Below are 15,126 nucleotides of genomic sequence, written 5' to 3' on the forward strand. Positions count from 1 at the left end.
CACTGCTATTTGGGCAAAGATGAAATACCTCGCTACTTATTCACAACCTTGCAGATGTTGATATCATTGATATCATTTTATAGCACAGGCCAGTACATGTATTTCAATAGGTGCCTATATTTGGTACATGCAATAAATTTAAACGAAAGGCGCACCAACTTTAATAATGTAAATGAATCTGCCAGTGTGTACAATGTATCTTGTACTGGTAATAATTTGTAATGTTTGGTAGCATATACAACTGACTGTCTTCCTTTTGATTGTGTTAAGAGTTGAGCCACTGCTGGTTATAAGAGTGTGTCCATAATAGCAATCCTTGATATGACTGTCTAGTTTTTTTAACCTATAGAAAAGGGTATTCATTTTTTCACAGCCTAATATCTACTGCTTGGTCAACAAAATTGAGCAGCCCGGTCTATTTTTTGACTTACAATGGCTATAAACCAGATGCACTGCGCCTCCCACCCTTCTACCCAGCTATCAGGCTAACAAGCAGGAAAAATGCCAAACTTGAATTAAAACACAAGCATTTTGTGGATGAAACTGGGGTGAGCAACTGTCGCTTCTTGCCTGCTGGCTATTTTCCAGTCAAACATTATATATTAAAAAAATAAAATAAAAATACAGTAATTAAGGAACTATTTTATAAATTTTGCAATGAAATGAGCGCTCAATGTGTGGTTACAAATGAATTCGATGGTGTGTTTATTATCTAGTAACAGACCTGCCAACCCAAGAGTGGGGCAATGCGTGAGATTTGGTTATGGGGCAATTGATGTATCAATGATAGTATATATAAAATTGTGGAAATTATGGAAATCATTTCTCACGCATCTTCATTTTTTCTTTGGGGCGATTGCGTGAGTCTCACGCCCAATGCGTGAGAGTTGGCAGGTATGTCTAGTAAGTGTTTAGCAACTGAGTAGAGATACCGGTAGCTGATTTTCTGTCTTTACACCGTAGGCATAAAATATTTCAAGTCTGTTATGTATTTTCTGTTAAGCAGTAAACCTCACAACATTCTACCAGAAATGTTGTTAGTGCATAATTATGTGAGTGTTTGCCGTTCGGTGGCGGTTACATCCAAGTCCACCTGTATAACAATAATCATAATTACATGTACCCCACGCGTATGGCATTGCTAGGATTGGGAGTTGTCTTTCAAGTAAAAATATACTGCAAATTAAAAGCGGCCCAACCTAACTCGCTAGCAATTTTCGTTTACGTGACAGTGTTGACCGATAGCTACGCTAACACGAACCGATAAAAATAGGCAAAATCTGTTGGCTCGTGGGTTATACCTAAGGCTTACATGCTTCGTAGGAACAGTTAGAGTTAGGCATGGGGGTGCGAAGTTTTTCAAGCTTTATTAACGACAATGCTTCTACACTTCTTGTGTCACAAGAGCTGAAAGACACTTCCTTAATTATTGACGGTTATAACATTTTACACGAATTATACTATTTTAGTCCAGCTAATACTACGTACGGTGGCGACTATGATATATTTTCTAAATCTATTGAAACATTCTGCAAGAGGCTGAGCATAAACAATATCAATCCGTTCTTTGTATTTGACGGTGCTAGTGAGCTTCACGATTTGAAGTTTCACACTGGTTTGGAGCGTGCTCAGGAAAGAATACATTTGGCTAATTTATCTAGTCATAGGAAAAGAACTAAGATTCTACCATGCCTCGCATTCAGGGTATGTACCGACTCAGCAAGTCCGCTTTGATTGTTTTGATATAGCTTTACAGGTACGCAGTCTCACAGTTATTGTTGTGTTTGTTTAAATTGTTTTTTGTTGTAAACTAGCCATCTAAAACTTAGCCATTCCAGTTAGGCGCGAAATATTCTTTGTCCTATTAGACAGTGATAGGAAGCCTTACTTTTCATACGTAGGCCTACGGCGTGTTGGTCTTATGCTCCTTACGTAACTATGTTATATCATGTTTATCAATTCTCTTTGTTTCGTCTGTTGAAATGTTACGTCATAGTTGTATGTTTTGGTACATTAACCCCCACACTGAGATACCACAAATAACAGATATTACATAAATAGACTAATGGAGAATGGCATTCGGTGGTTTCTGAGATAGCTTTTAATATATAGGTGTAACGTATCAAACTTTAGTCTTTTATTAAGAATGTATAATCATAGTATTAGCTCATATTTGACTAATTGTTGTTGTATTTTAGAAACGATTAACTAATCCAGTTTTAATTTAATAATTTTGCCAATGTTTTGTCTTTTAGGGAAGATTTTTTTCGTGGTTATGCCACAGATCATGATGTTGTTGCTGCCATTTATTAATATACCGGTGTCTGCAGGCATGCATTGACAAGCTAAGGGAGTTGAATGTCCCATTTTGTGTTTGTGACCATGAAGCAGACCAACAGTTGGCAAGTCTTGCCCGCGAATGGAATTGTCCACTGGTCAGCAATGATACAGATTTCCTGCTATTCGACTTGCCAGGAGGTGTGATATCTGTTCAGAATCTAAACCTGCCGGATATCTTGGATAAATCGGCGAGGTCTGGATGAACCAAACTTTTTTTCACTATTAAAACTTATATTGATATAAGAAAACAATTGTGTTGTGGATTTAAAAGGTTTTTATGATAGAACGGGAGAAAAAATACTAGTGATAATCACATGAGTTGATTAGAAGGTAAAAGTCTGTGGCTGCAGGTACTAAGTGGTGGATGTATATTGTTGTAGTGCTGATGACAAGCTCTATGCGAGAATTTACCATAATAGGACTCTTCTGGAACTCTATGATATCAAACCACGAAACCTTCCTCTGCTGGCTGTTATTTGTGGAAATGACTCATTTCCAAGCAACAAAATGATTCGCTTTAGGAGGCACATTAATCGTAGCAAATCAGACTCCATGGATATAGCCAAATACCTCCGCTGGCTTGCAAATGTAAGTCAGTCTTGTTAAGAGCTGTATTAGTTTTATGTTACTTGTACTTGAGCAGTTTTTAGGATGGATGTATTTAAAATTGTAAATCGTTTTACCTCCTATTCTATACACATGAGATAAGAAAACTCGGGTGAAGACTAGTGTGAACCCTCCTATTCTATACACATGAAATAAGAGAACTCGGGTTAACCCCAGTTCTATGGGTTCATTACCCGAGGCTAATGTGTACCCTCCTATTCTATAAACATAAGATAAGAAAACTCAGGTGAAGGCTATTGTGTACATTATAAATATTACAAAACTTGCTAAATATATAAGATGGTAAAGTTTAAACATATCTTGTGCAGCTGACCTTTTGGCTATAAGAATTGTAAGGAATTTTTACAAGACAACCTAGTATGGTTAAAAAATGAATAGATTCTACAGGAGAATTGTTAGCACTTTGGTTGTGATCGTATTCTTAACTATGGAACACAGGCTTCTCATCACCCATAGATGATAGAATGCCTATTATACTCGGTAGAAGCTGTCAAAGCTTTTCACACTATCACGCTTGAGGACACTCGTCGTAAGCACCTGACTTCAGCTACAGGTGTTTCTTGTATTGCTTGCCGTCTGTTTCAGTACGCGACATTAGATTGCGCTGTGACTGCCTTGATGCTTCTTTGTGGTCCGATTGACAAAGACAGACAGAGGTCACGTGTGATGAAAACTGTGGAAGCATACAATTCCTATACAAATCATGTAGGGCCTTACTTCCTCACTGGCAAGGTATACCTCATCGGGAACTTACTTTTATTATAACTTTTAATTTTTATCACAGTTACATTATACTTATATGCTGTACAATTATTATTTTGATAGTTTTAAGTCCCAGTAGAATTGCATCGCACACAATTTTATGTTGTCTTCATGTTAAAAATGGGCAATTGAAGATATAATAATAACATGACTTATTTATATATTTGATAATTTATCTTGAGCTATCATGCCCAGCTTGCACTAGTCCTTTTAGAATCCACAGTTTAAAACTAAAAGAGGACGCTATGAAGCACTGTTTGATACCATTTATAGCACTGTAACTATGTGAAAGAGAGCTGCGTAAATATGTATTCATTTTACTAAAGCGAAATTTTCGAGAGATTTTGGACATAAGATGTAGCAAATTACTTCGAATGTTGAATATTTGCTCAAATTGGAATGTTTCTAGGTTGAGCTAATCATTAGTCGAGGTTTGACTGCATTAGGTGTGCTCTAAATTTATGTGCTCATTTATAATAATATTTGCTAGGTCGGTGTTGCCATTCTATGGTCTTAAGGCTAACTCTGCTGAACCAATATGTTGTTTACTAGCTATATATTTTTTATTGCAACAAAATGAGGTAAAACTACAGCAGCCACTTGTGAAAGGTTTGTGAAGTGTACTGCTGCCAACCAAATGTTTAGTTTCCTTTCTAACGCTAGTTCATTGCATATCAATTTTCGACATCGCCATTACTGGGGTATATTAAAATTGTTATTATTGTCTGACATATGACACATTTTTCTGTCAGTTTTTTTGAGCATCTACTTTCAATCTTCAGATAAAAAGTCCTATCTAGGATGGTTCCAGAAACGCAGCATACATGTAATTATCACTAGAGCAACAAACTGCAGATGCCATCACAAAATTGCTGTTACAGCTGCTAACGGGGAGATGACTTGTTTGCTAGGCTAAAATCCCAGACAAGTGTTTTGGTCATTATACATTCATATGCTAGTAATTATTCCTCAGCATGTAAACTTCATGTAGACATGTTTCTATGCACACTGAGAGTGTTTAAAGGACCGTACACGTACACACTATCGTTCAAATCGACGATTAGCTGTGCGATTGACCGTCATTTTGCGACCAACGTAATCGTTGCTAGCGATGATGCGATGGACTTTCAACATGTTGAACTTTGACACCGATGATCGCAACTATTAGCATCTTGATTGGCTGTTTGTTGACCGCTTCGGATCCAATTTCAACAGTTATGATGATTTGTGTCAATTCATATTTGCAAGCATTGCTAAGAACTACGCTCGTGATGAATTGCATCTATAATTACATCTATTGAATAATCTATATATATATTTCTCAAAGTGTGCCCTTATGTGTGCATTCCGGCTATAGCTATTAAAATCTTGGAATAAAAAATACGTACCGAAGAAGATTTGATTTCAGACTCTACCGTTCACCAGTCTGTCCCCTACCCAATAGGCCACAGAGAATGAGTTGATAGCATGCCCATATAAGTTGCTATATGGGAGCATATACCCAGCGGCTTTGCATACCACGCAAGGTGATTGCATAAGTAAGTGATTGTCATTAGTTAGCTTACTAAAAATTTTCCAATGGCATTCTGCCAAGCTAATAGACAGTGGTAGGCAACTCTCATTACTTCTCATTGTTTATAAGCTGATTTTTAATACTCTGAGTAACTGTAACACAACTAGTCAGATAATTAAAAGATAACAAAAAGACTCGAGATGTCACCAATACAATTTCGTAATGTGTAATTGGTTGTTAGCGATTAGCTGTACCAATTGCTCATAGTGTGTACACCTTATCGTTGGTGATGACGCAAAAATAGCTAACCGTTGTAGTCCATCGCTCAGCTAAACGTTGATTTGAGCGATGTGTATAGGCCTTAACACTTGTAGAGAGCCCGCTCTCTGTCTTTAGGTATAGTGAGACACATCATATGTGCAGTTAATGTAAAAGAAGTGATAAAATTTGGCCTTGACATATTCTTAGCATAGATACCAGTGTCAAGCCATGGGTGCTCGTGCATCCCTGATTATATTGTATGGACGCTGTGGAGCTGACAACAGAGCGATGTAGCTTTTGTGTGTTCATTGTCAATAGTGCACCTTATGTGATGCTTCGGCTAGTTTATGCCATTTGCTCGCGCGAGAAAATTCAGGTGCAGTCCTCGAGTATCAGCTGTCATATTGTGAACATTTCTTAGTGTCTTTTTGCAGTACATTATCACAGTTATACACCGCTGTCGTTCAGTACATTACCACAGTTACACAGCTCTGTCGCTCAGTACATTACTACAGTTACACAGCTCTGTTCTTAATTACATTACCGCAGTTACACAGCTCTGTTGTTCAGTACATTACCACAGTTACACAGCTCTGTTGTTTAGTACATTACTACAGTTACACAGCGCTGTCGCTCAGTACATTACCACAGTTACACAGCTCTGTTGTTCAGTACATTACCACAGTTACACAGCTCTGTCGGTCTGTACATTACCACAGTTACACAGCTCTGTCGGTCTGTACATTACCACAGTTACACAGCGCTGTCGGTCTGTACATTACCACAGTTACACAGCGCTGTCGGTCTGTACATTACCAGTTACACAGCTCTGTCGGTCTATACATTACCACAGTTACACAGCTCTGTTGTTCAGTACATTACCACAGTTACACAGCGATGTCGGTCTGTACATTACCACAGTTACACAGCTCTGTCACTCAGTACATTACCACAGTTACACAACGCTGTCGGTCTGTACATTACCACAGTTACACAGCACTGTCGTTTAGTACATTACCACAGTTACACAGCGCTGTCGGTCTGTACATTACCACAGTTACACAGCGCTGTCGGTCAGTACATTACCACAGTTACACAGCTCTGTCGGTCTATACATTACCACAGTTACACAGCTCTGTTGTTCAGTACATTACCACAGTTACACAGCGCTGTCGTTTAGTACATTACCACAGTTACACAGCGCTGTCACTCAGTACATTACCACAGTTACACAACGCTGTCGGTCTGTACATTACCACAGTTACACAGCGCTGTCGGTCAGTACATTACCACAGATACACAGCTCTGTCGGTCTGTACATTACCACGGTTACACAGCTCTGTTGTTCAGTACATTACCACAGTTACACAGCGCTGTCGTTTAGTACATTACCACAGTTACACAGCGCTGTCACTCAGTACATTACCAGTTACACAGCGCTGTCGGTCTGTACATTACCACAGTTACACAGCTCTGTTGGTCTGTACATTACCACAGTTACACAGCTCTGTCGGTCTGTATTTTGTAGATTATGCACACTTCCACTCATCGCCTTCATGAAACCTTGCCTGAGCTCTTCTGGTCCCGCTACAGGTCAGCCTTAATATCGAAAAGGTTAATGGAAGTTCTTTTCTTTCACCGAAGAGTCTTCGCGGTGCAAGTAAGCAGTAATTTCTCTATTTTTGTATGTGATTCATCGATTTTATTAGTAGTTTTTGTAAAAATATATGAATATCTTGAGAGTTTTGGGAATATGTCCATTTATTTACCTACCATGCTATTGTAAATAATGACTTTACAGGACCTCTGCTAGCAGCACGCATTCGCATGCTATAACACTTCTGTTGCTACTGTTAACATACTAGCACAGTTTTTCATCAGGCTGTTGATTTTTGTAATAAGTGTCAGCTCAAAGTTGGAGTTGTGACGCCATTTGGCTTGGTTCAGCTCTAAAGTTTATATAACACTGCATAAGTTTTCACACCTCTTCGGTAAAGTAGAGTATATTTTATTTTGTGTGCTTGTTAGGTGAGTTCAAGATGTCATCTTTGAAACATGAAATACTTTTGTGTCAATGTCGTCTTGTTTATGGTGGAACTTACATGCGGTATTAGATATATAGTGAATTCAAATAATAGTCAATTTGTGCTGAAACGGTTTTTTAATTAAAATTTCAGTTACCAAAAGCTGTGAATAGTTTAGTTTAAATCTTATGAAAATCAAATGATATTCATTCTGAAATGTGAAGCATTTATATGGCTGCAATCAAGTTTTACCAATTTATTAAACTTTTTTCTCATTTCCTATGATTATCTACAAATTATCTTTCCATCATTATTATCTTCTCCTGGTTGCTTAACATCACATAGAATACTACAATCCTTTCATCCATGTTATAAGCAGCTGGTCCTCAATCTAATGTGTAATTATTTTATCATTTGAGTACTAGATATCCCATCTCTTCTTGCACACTTTCTGTAGATGGAAGATTTGAAGTGCCCCAGTGCATGGCTCAGCTCTGCTTGTATCCGTCAACAAACCTATCAAATCCTTTCCGCTTCCAGTATGAGGAGCATTACCACAGTTTCTGAGTACGACAGACATAACAAGTTGCTACTAAAACGGGTAGTGCCAGTGAACTATAACGTACCGAGAGAATGTATCACACTGGAAACGCTGTATGACCAATCCGTAGAGCAGAGACTAAACCTTTTTTATAAAACTCTTGAAATCACGGATGAGATGGTGGCAGCTGGAGTCGTAACGCCAGATTCGCCAGACAGAAAGGACAATGACATACTCACAGCGCTGATCATATTCTGGGTGAACCACTGTGAGCCTCAAAGTTGTAAAATGTAAGACACGTCAGTCAGAGTTTTATTAAGATTTTTATGACGAAATATCGTCATTGAGGCGTGTTAGGGGCACAGTATCTCCTGATATTGTTATGCTGAATGATTTGAAACATTTCAGTGCTTTGCTGATAATCTTTCAGTATGCAGTGTAAACTATAATCATATGTAACTGAATATTATATTTATGACAGATACAACCTTTCACAACCTGTAACTTGTGCAGACTCTTAACTGTTCGTCACAACTTCTAACCTTTGCGGACTCTCCACATAAATCATCAGCACATCATCCTAACTGTCTGTAACAGAGAATTTTTTGAGGCTCAACTATTGTCCATTCCTTTTATCTCTTCCCAGGCGCACGAACAATAACACATTTCCATATTCCTTTCAGCCACTTGATGTCCATTCTGGTCTGCGTTGTCAATCTCTCACTCATAGACGAGCACCTTAGCAAGCAGGACAGAGTTTGCAAGCAAGTTGAACGTCATTCACATGTGCCAACCCGGGACCAAAGACACGAGCTAGGCTTGGAAATGCCTGTACTTCAGGCTATGGCGCAGTTCCAAAGTGTGCTAAGGTACTAAAATACTCAAGTGATAGAGTTCTCTAGCGGGCATATGATCCTCAACGGCTGATGCACAATATTACAGTTTTACGGGTAGACACTAAGTCTGTGTTTTGTTGCAGTGATGGTCTGGACTTATTGGGACTACTTGGCATCGACTTTAACATACGCTTGCATGAAATATTTAGTGGACGCTATGTGTACAACCTCGCCATTGAACTGAGTGCTCGAATAGACCCAGGACCATACTGCGAGGAACTGCTAGTGAGGGGCAGCGATTACAGCAACCTTTTTAAAAGGTGACACTAATACACTAGTTGCTTTGCCATAATTTAACAGCTGCTCTTGTGCTAGCTCAGCAGTTAAGTAATACATACTATTATATTCATTGCTTGCTCTATGAAACAACTGGTTCGCTTTTGCTTGAATGTCAAATTAATTTAAATTATATTTGTCAAATTACGCAAGATGTACACCTTTAGCCTCAGAGCCATAAAACGCAACAGCTTGCAGAATGTTAAATTCCTCCACCTATAATTACATATTTGTGTCTTTGGCAGTTGGTACCAGCTGATAGAAGAGAATGTGAAGGAGGGCTATTTGACGGTGATGGGCAACAATAAGGTTACTGCTGAGACAATCAGTAAAGCTGCTAAAAAACGGGTATGTTCTTGTGGTGGCAAAGCTGGCAAACTCCGTAACAAGCTAAAATACCTTTTCAGAAAGTTTTTAGATATATTTGTACATGTATCTCTTTCCAGTGCTATTAGCCAAATGCATGGCGTTGCAGAGGAATAGAATTATTACCTAGTGAATTTGAGTAACTTACCTGGAAAACTAGATCTTTACTAAAACAATAGTGTTTACAATAGTGATACCCGCATTTTGGGCCAGCTTAACAAACGTTGCGCGAAACGGTCAACAGTGCTGATGATTGTTAAACCCAAGCAAGTGCTTTAAGCGTGAGTATCTTAACCAATGTAATGACTATTTGACCTGTGAATCTATTGTATGAAAGTGTAGCTTAATGGTTAATTTTTCTGCCTCAAGATCTGAAGATCCAGCGATCAAATTCAGTGCCGTGCAGATTGTTCATTGCTAGATTTTAATATCTATAACTGGACACATGGTTTGACAGAATGACAAACACTGAGATTTATATACCGTAAAACCTCTAATTGAATGCCATGACGTTATATTTTCTAACCCTTTTTCTATAGTGGCAGTCAAATAGAGGTGGCATTCGAATAGATGCTGGTGTTGTATTTTTCAAATAGCTTGTCGAATTTTTGGAAGATAAATTAAGCCCTTTTACGCGCTTATATTTTGCCCACTCCTTCTGGTGGATCGACATTAAGCCTTTTGGATGCAATAAATCTGCTAATTTACCTCCAACTTGTCATAGATCTCTTTATAGATATGCATTGAGAAGCCAAGAAATATTTCTACCAGTTGATATCTGTTGCTTACAATTAACCTGTTATATAGCTTATAAATATGCTTAAAGATGTGGTTGCGTCAAATTTGAGTTGGTTTTAAAAGAAAGTATTTTTATTTGTCTATCAGTTGATATGTTGTTTGTTGTGTTAGGCGATCTCATTGTCAAAATATTTGAAGATTAAAATCAAAAACAATTGATCGCAGTAACAACGCGCAGGCCAAAAAAACATGCCCAGTCTTGCCCAAAATGATGTAACGCGTGATACAACCTGTCTCTATCTCTCGTATTCACATCGGCTATTGCGATAAAAGTCTTTTATCGCAACGATCTTATATTTATCGCCCATGGACTCTTTTCAGGTGTATCACTAGTTACGTCACGAATGAAGCACCCGCTCGAATCTGAGCTTTTTAAAAGATGGCCTCATTCATTTCAAACGCATGTATCTCTGGACAGGATTAGTCTACAAAGACTAAAATGGCATCAAATTGTAGCTGATGTTTTAACCTTTTATCGGTCTTAATTTCATTAAATCGACCTTTTTGACGCAACCACATCTTTAACCTGATATTGTAGCCTGTGTCCTGCTTTGCAATTTGTTAGAGCTTCCAATTTTTTTTTATTTCAAATTTGAAGACATGTTTATTTTATATCTATACTAGGTGAATGCCTGGCATTGCCTAGGTAATAAAAAAGTTTAAAGTTTAAATGAATTAAGAGGGAAAAACAACTTGAGGTTTTCAAACTTTTTCAAACAGATGTAACTTTTAAATTTCATATCATGAAAGAAATGTTTTGTTGAAATAAATTAGGAGGAAAAATAAGACTGTAAAAGTGTTTAAATGTAAAAGTGAAATCAGTAATGGCTGAATATAGTCTGTTTTGCTACGATTACAATGAAAATTTATTTTGTGCAAGATTATATGATTTAGTTCGTTTCAGTGGCGGTGTCGTGAGGCGAAAATATCATATAGATAGACATATATAGTATAGACATATAGAGTGGTCTAGAAACCTATAGTAATTATTTAATGCAATCACTTCGTGGTAAAAATCATCATCATTTAAAAATAGTAACTAAACAATATGTTAACGTTAGTAGCTATAGTTACCTGCAAACACTTTAGTGCATTTCGTGGTCATGATCAGCAAGAAAATGCAACATTACAATGTACTACGTGCAGAGTTCTTACCTTCGAGACAGACGTGTAACATGAAAGCTGAATCTAACTTAAATGAATTTAACTTACTAAAACATACTTGAAGGAAGTGCTAGTACGCATTTCAGTAAACTTTTAACTAAAATGTTATTACTTATTTGTTTGCGAACTCGTTTTTGCCCTAATGAATCACGCTGAGCTGAGATACAATCGCCAAATTTGAATTTTGAAAGAAATAGTTGTTGATATTGTCTGGCGAAAAACAAATTAGCCCTAGGTTGGCGAGTACAAAAAAGATTCGTGTTTCATATAGTTAATAGAGTTTCAATTAATACGTCTTTCGGCAGGAAAATGAAATCAGGAAAATGGAATAGAGTATACATGTATAGTAACAGCTATGTAATCGTAAGAGCCTTCGTAGACTTGTAGTTAGACAATGGGTTTACAAGCATGAGTTGAAATCCAGCACGATGCGAGCTTTTAATCCTAAGATTTTCATAGCTGTAGCTGGACAAACCGAAGTACAGAAGAACAGACACACAAACTTTAAGATTAATATACATGTATATAGAAGATTTAACATTGTTGCATAAAAGCTCATTGCACTCACTGATATGTTTTCTACAGTTTGCAGACAAAACTAGCTTTTCATGTGCAATAGAAGAGGAGTTACAAGCATCCATTCATTGTAAGATCAGGTTACCACAGTGATGCTATCAAATAATATGCTATAAATCTTCAAATTTATAAGTTATATAACAATAATCTATCAAATACTACAAACATATATTCATGAATAAGTGAAATAAAGGAACCATACTTATAGTACATGCAGAAACAAAAATTAACATTAATTTTTGAAACAAATATTTGCATCGTTTGCTTAGCTAGTTGCATTCTGATTGTTGCTTTTGATGGAATGAACAATTGTGGTTGTTCAATACCTTTTACAATGTCTTCTGACCTCATCTCTTTTTTTGCACTGCTGAACTAGTCAATATTAGCATTGAAATGTTTTTTTAGCGGAGCAAAACTTTTACAAGTTGCATTTTGCACAAATACATGTAATGCTAAACTTTTAGCTGCATGTGCGTTAAGCAAAATTTTTAGCCTAAAACCAGTCGTTCATTTACCATTGTAAATGTGAACCATTTTTTTTACATACGTCGAAGTATTAAGATTGCGTTAAGATTGCGATACTATGAGCTTGATACTGTTATTAATTATTTCTATGGTGTTGCTTTCAGTTTCAACAAAAAAAGGAAAACCTTAAAGTTGGACGACGAGAGAATTAATTGTTATTGATGTAAACGATTAACTATTAATATGATTTTGTGAACACTTTTCTAGTGATCACTTGATGTTATGGGTTTGTAAAGATCAAATAATGTCAAAGTGGCGGTTAAATGGAGGTGTCGTTCAAAGGGTGGCACTCTATTTTTCAACCCTTATCCTATAGTGACGATCAAATAGAGCTCACTTTTAATTTGAGGGGCTTTCAATTAGAGGTGGCTTTCAATTAGAGGTCTTACGATAGATTAGCATAATCAGAAAGTTTTATATATATGTATGTATATACATATGTACTTATGCTCTAAATATATATGTATATACGTATACATGCACGCATATGTATTATACATATATGTGTATGTATAATATATATGCGTATACATGCACACATATGTATTATACATATATGTGTATGTATAATATATATGTGTATACATGCACGTGTATGTATAGTATATATGTGTATACATGCACGCATATGTATTATACATATATGTGTATGTATACATATATATCGTATACAGTATATATGTATACATTTACAGTTTACTGTTAACAGGCTAAAAGAGCAGCACAAAGGAATCGCAGTGCCAGTCCAGTAGATGTGGAGGCTGAAGAGAAGGAAGAAGTTACTGTAGAAGAGCTGCTTGACAACAGATTCGCTCTCTTGTCAATTGTTAAAGACTAATTTATGTAGCACTTTTGTATTTTTTGCACTACATTGTCAATTTTCAGTATTTAATATTTTTGTTGATGAACATGTTGTATATTCATTCGATTATACCTGCTAATGTAGTATTTTACTTTATTTATATATACATTATTACTCTTTGCGATTATGAGCATATTGTAATATCTTCAGTTGTGCAACTGTTTGCAATGGAGTCATGCAACAACCAGCTTTCACACTAGCCATATATATATATAATTGTTTCCTCACCCCTCCTCATATGGGTGGTAATTTCTGCTCTAACTCGAGTCTCCTACCAGGGACCTGGGAGTCTCTGGGCCTCAAGATCTGAGCTGTTCTCAATAGCGCACTTTTCTGCAACTCACCTGAGTCGATTGCTGTCAGTATCTGGCCAAGCCACATTTTATGCGCCTGTGTTATTGCGCCCAGTGCTCCAATGACTACATGAATTACAGTTGTTCTTACATCCTAGCATTTTTCAATCTCTTCTCCAAGAGGGAGATATTTTTCTACCTTTTCTTTTTCTTTGCTGGCTATATTGTAGTCATTGGGTACTGCTGTATCTTACATAGTAGCCATCTTGTTCTCCTTGTCCACCACCACTATATCTGGTTGGTTTGCCAGAACATGCTTGTCAGTCCGGATGTAGAAGTCCCGGAGGATCTTAGCGCGGTCATTTTCATTGACCTTACCAGGAGCTTCCCACCGGTGTTGTGGTTTATTAAGGCCATACTCATCACATATACATCTATACACAACACCTGTGACATGATTATGCCGCTCAGTGTATGCTTTTCCTGCTAGCTGCTTGCATCCACTGATGATGTGTTGGATGGTCTGAAGTGCATTTTTTTGCAGGCTGCATCTAAGATCGTCTCTAGTGTGATAGATTTTTGTTTGGAGTTGCCTTGTTGGAAGCACTTGCTCCTGAGCTGCCATGATTAGCGACTCGGTATTGGCCTTTAGGTTTCCTTTGTTCAGCCACATATATGTCTGGTGAAGATCGCCAACCTTAGATATTTGTCAGTGGTAAGCACCATGAAGAGGTTTCATGTGCCAGTCAATTTCTTCATCATCAGGGCGAAGCTTAGAGGTGGAACGAGACACGAGACGTCTCGAGTATCGACCTGTCTCGTCTCGTATCGGTCTCGTCTCGAGTTAACTATTGCCAAACTCGAGACAGGAAGTAGAACTAAAGCGCCTGCGCACGGTTGTTAAAACATGGCTTCTTGCGATAGCAACAACTCCATATATTGTAATGGATTGCGGGCAACTGCCTTTAAAGTTATACCCGGTCCGTTACTACCTGTTGCTACTGATTATGTTGGCCACTGAGTCTAATCATGTAGTCCGGACAACGGCCCTGTTATTTTTTAGTTCGGTTCTGTGTCGTTAAAACAGATACCGGGTCGTATCTAATTACTCTTCGGATAATCCAATTTAATAAATAAGACTTTTGCGGGTAAAATGTCTGTATTTTATCGTATCGTGTCTAAACACCAACTGCCCTTCATAAAATTCGGGCCTCTTTTACGTATATACTACCAATCGCGGGTAAAACTTGCCCGGACACGGAGAAACGAACGAAAGGCTGTGTCGACCATAGTCCGTGCTCG

At 37.5% G+C, this 15,126-nt stretch overlaps 1 protein-coding gene across 1 annotated transcript; it reads left to right on the forward strand.

The window, feature by feature from the left end:
* Nucleotides 1-1,340: 1,340 nt before the first annotated feature.
* LOC137394458 (single-strand DNA endonuclease ASTE1-like) lies at nt 1,341-13,652 on the forward strand. The gene is made up of 10 exons (XM_068081181.1): nt 1,341-1,704; nt 2,331-2,533; nt 2,721-2,928; nt 3,553-3,699; nt 7,032-7,163; nt 7,985-8,358; nt 8,752-8,937; nt 9,048-9,224; nt 9,486-9,588; nt 13,379-13,652. Exons 1-10 carry the CDS (start codon nt 1,342-1,344, stop codon nt 13,505-13,507), a joined length of 2,022 nt encoding a protein of 673 aa, XP_067937282.1. The 5' UTR covers nt 1,341; the 3' UTR covers nt 13,508-13,652.
* Nucleotides 13,653-15,126: the final 1,474 nt, after the last annotated feature.

This window comes from Watersipora subatra, chromosome 4 (genome assembly GCF_963576615.1).
Source record: "Watersipora subatra chromosome 4, tzWatSuba1.1, whole genome shotgun sequence".
Lineage (NCBI taxonomy): Eukaryota > Metazoa > Bryozoa > Gymnolaemata > Cheilostomatida > Watersiporidae > Watersipora > Watersipora subatra.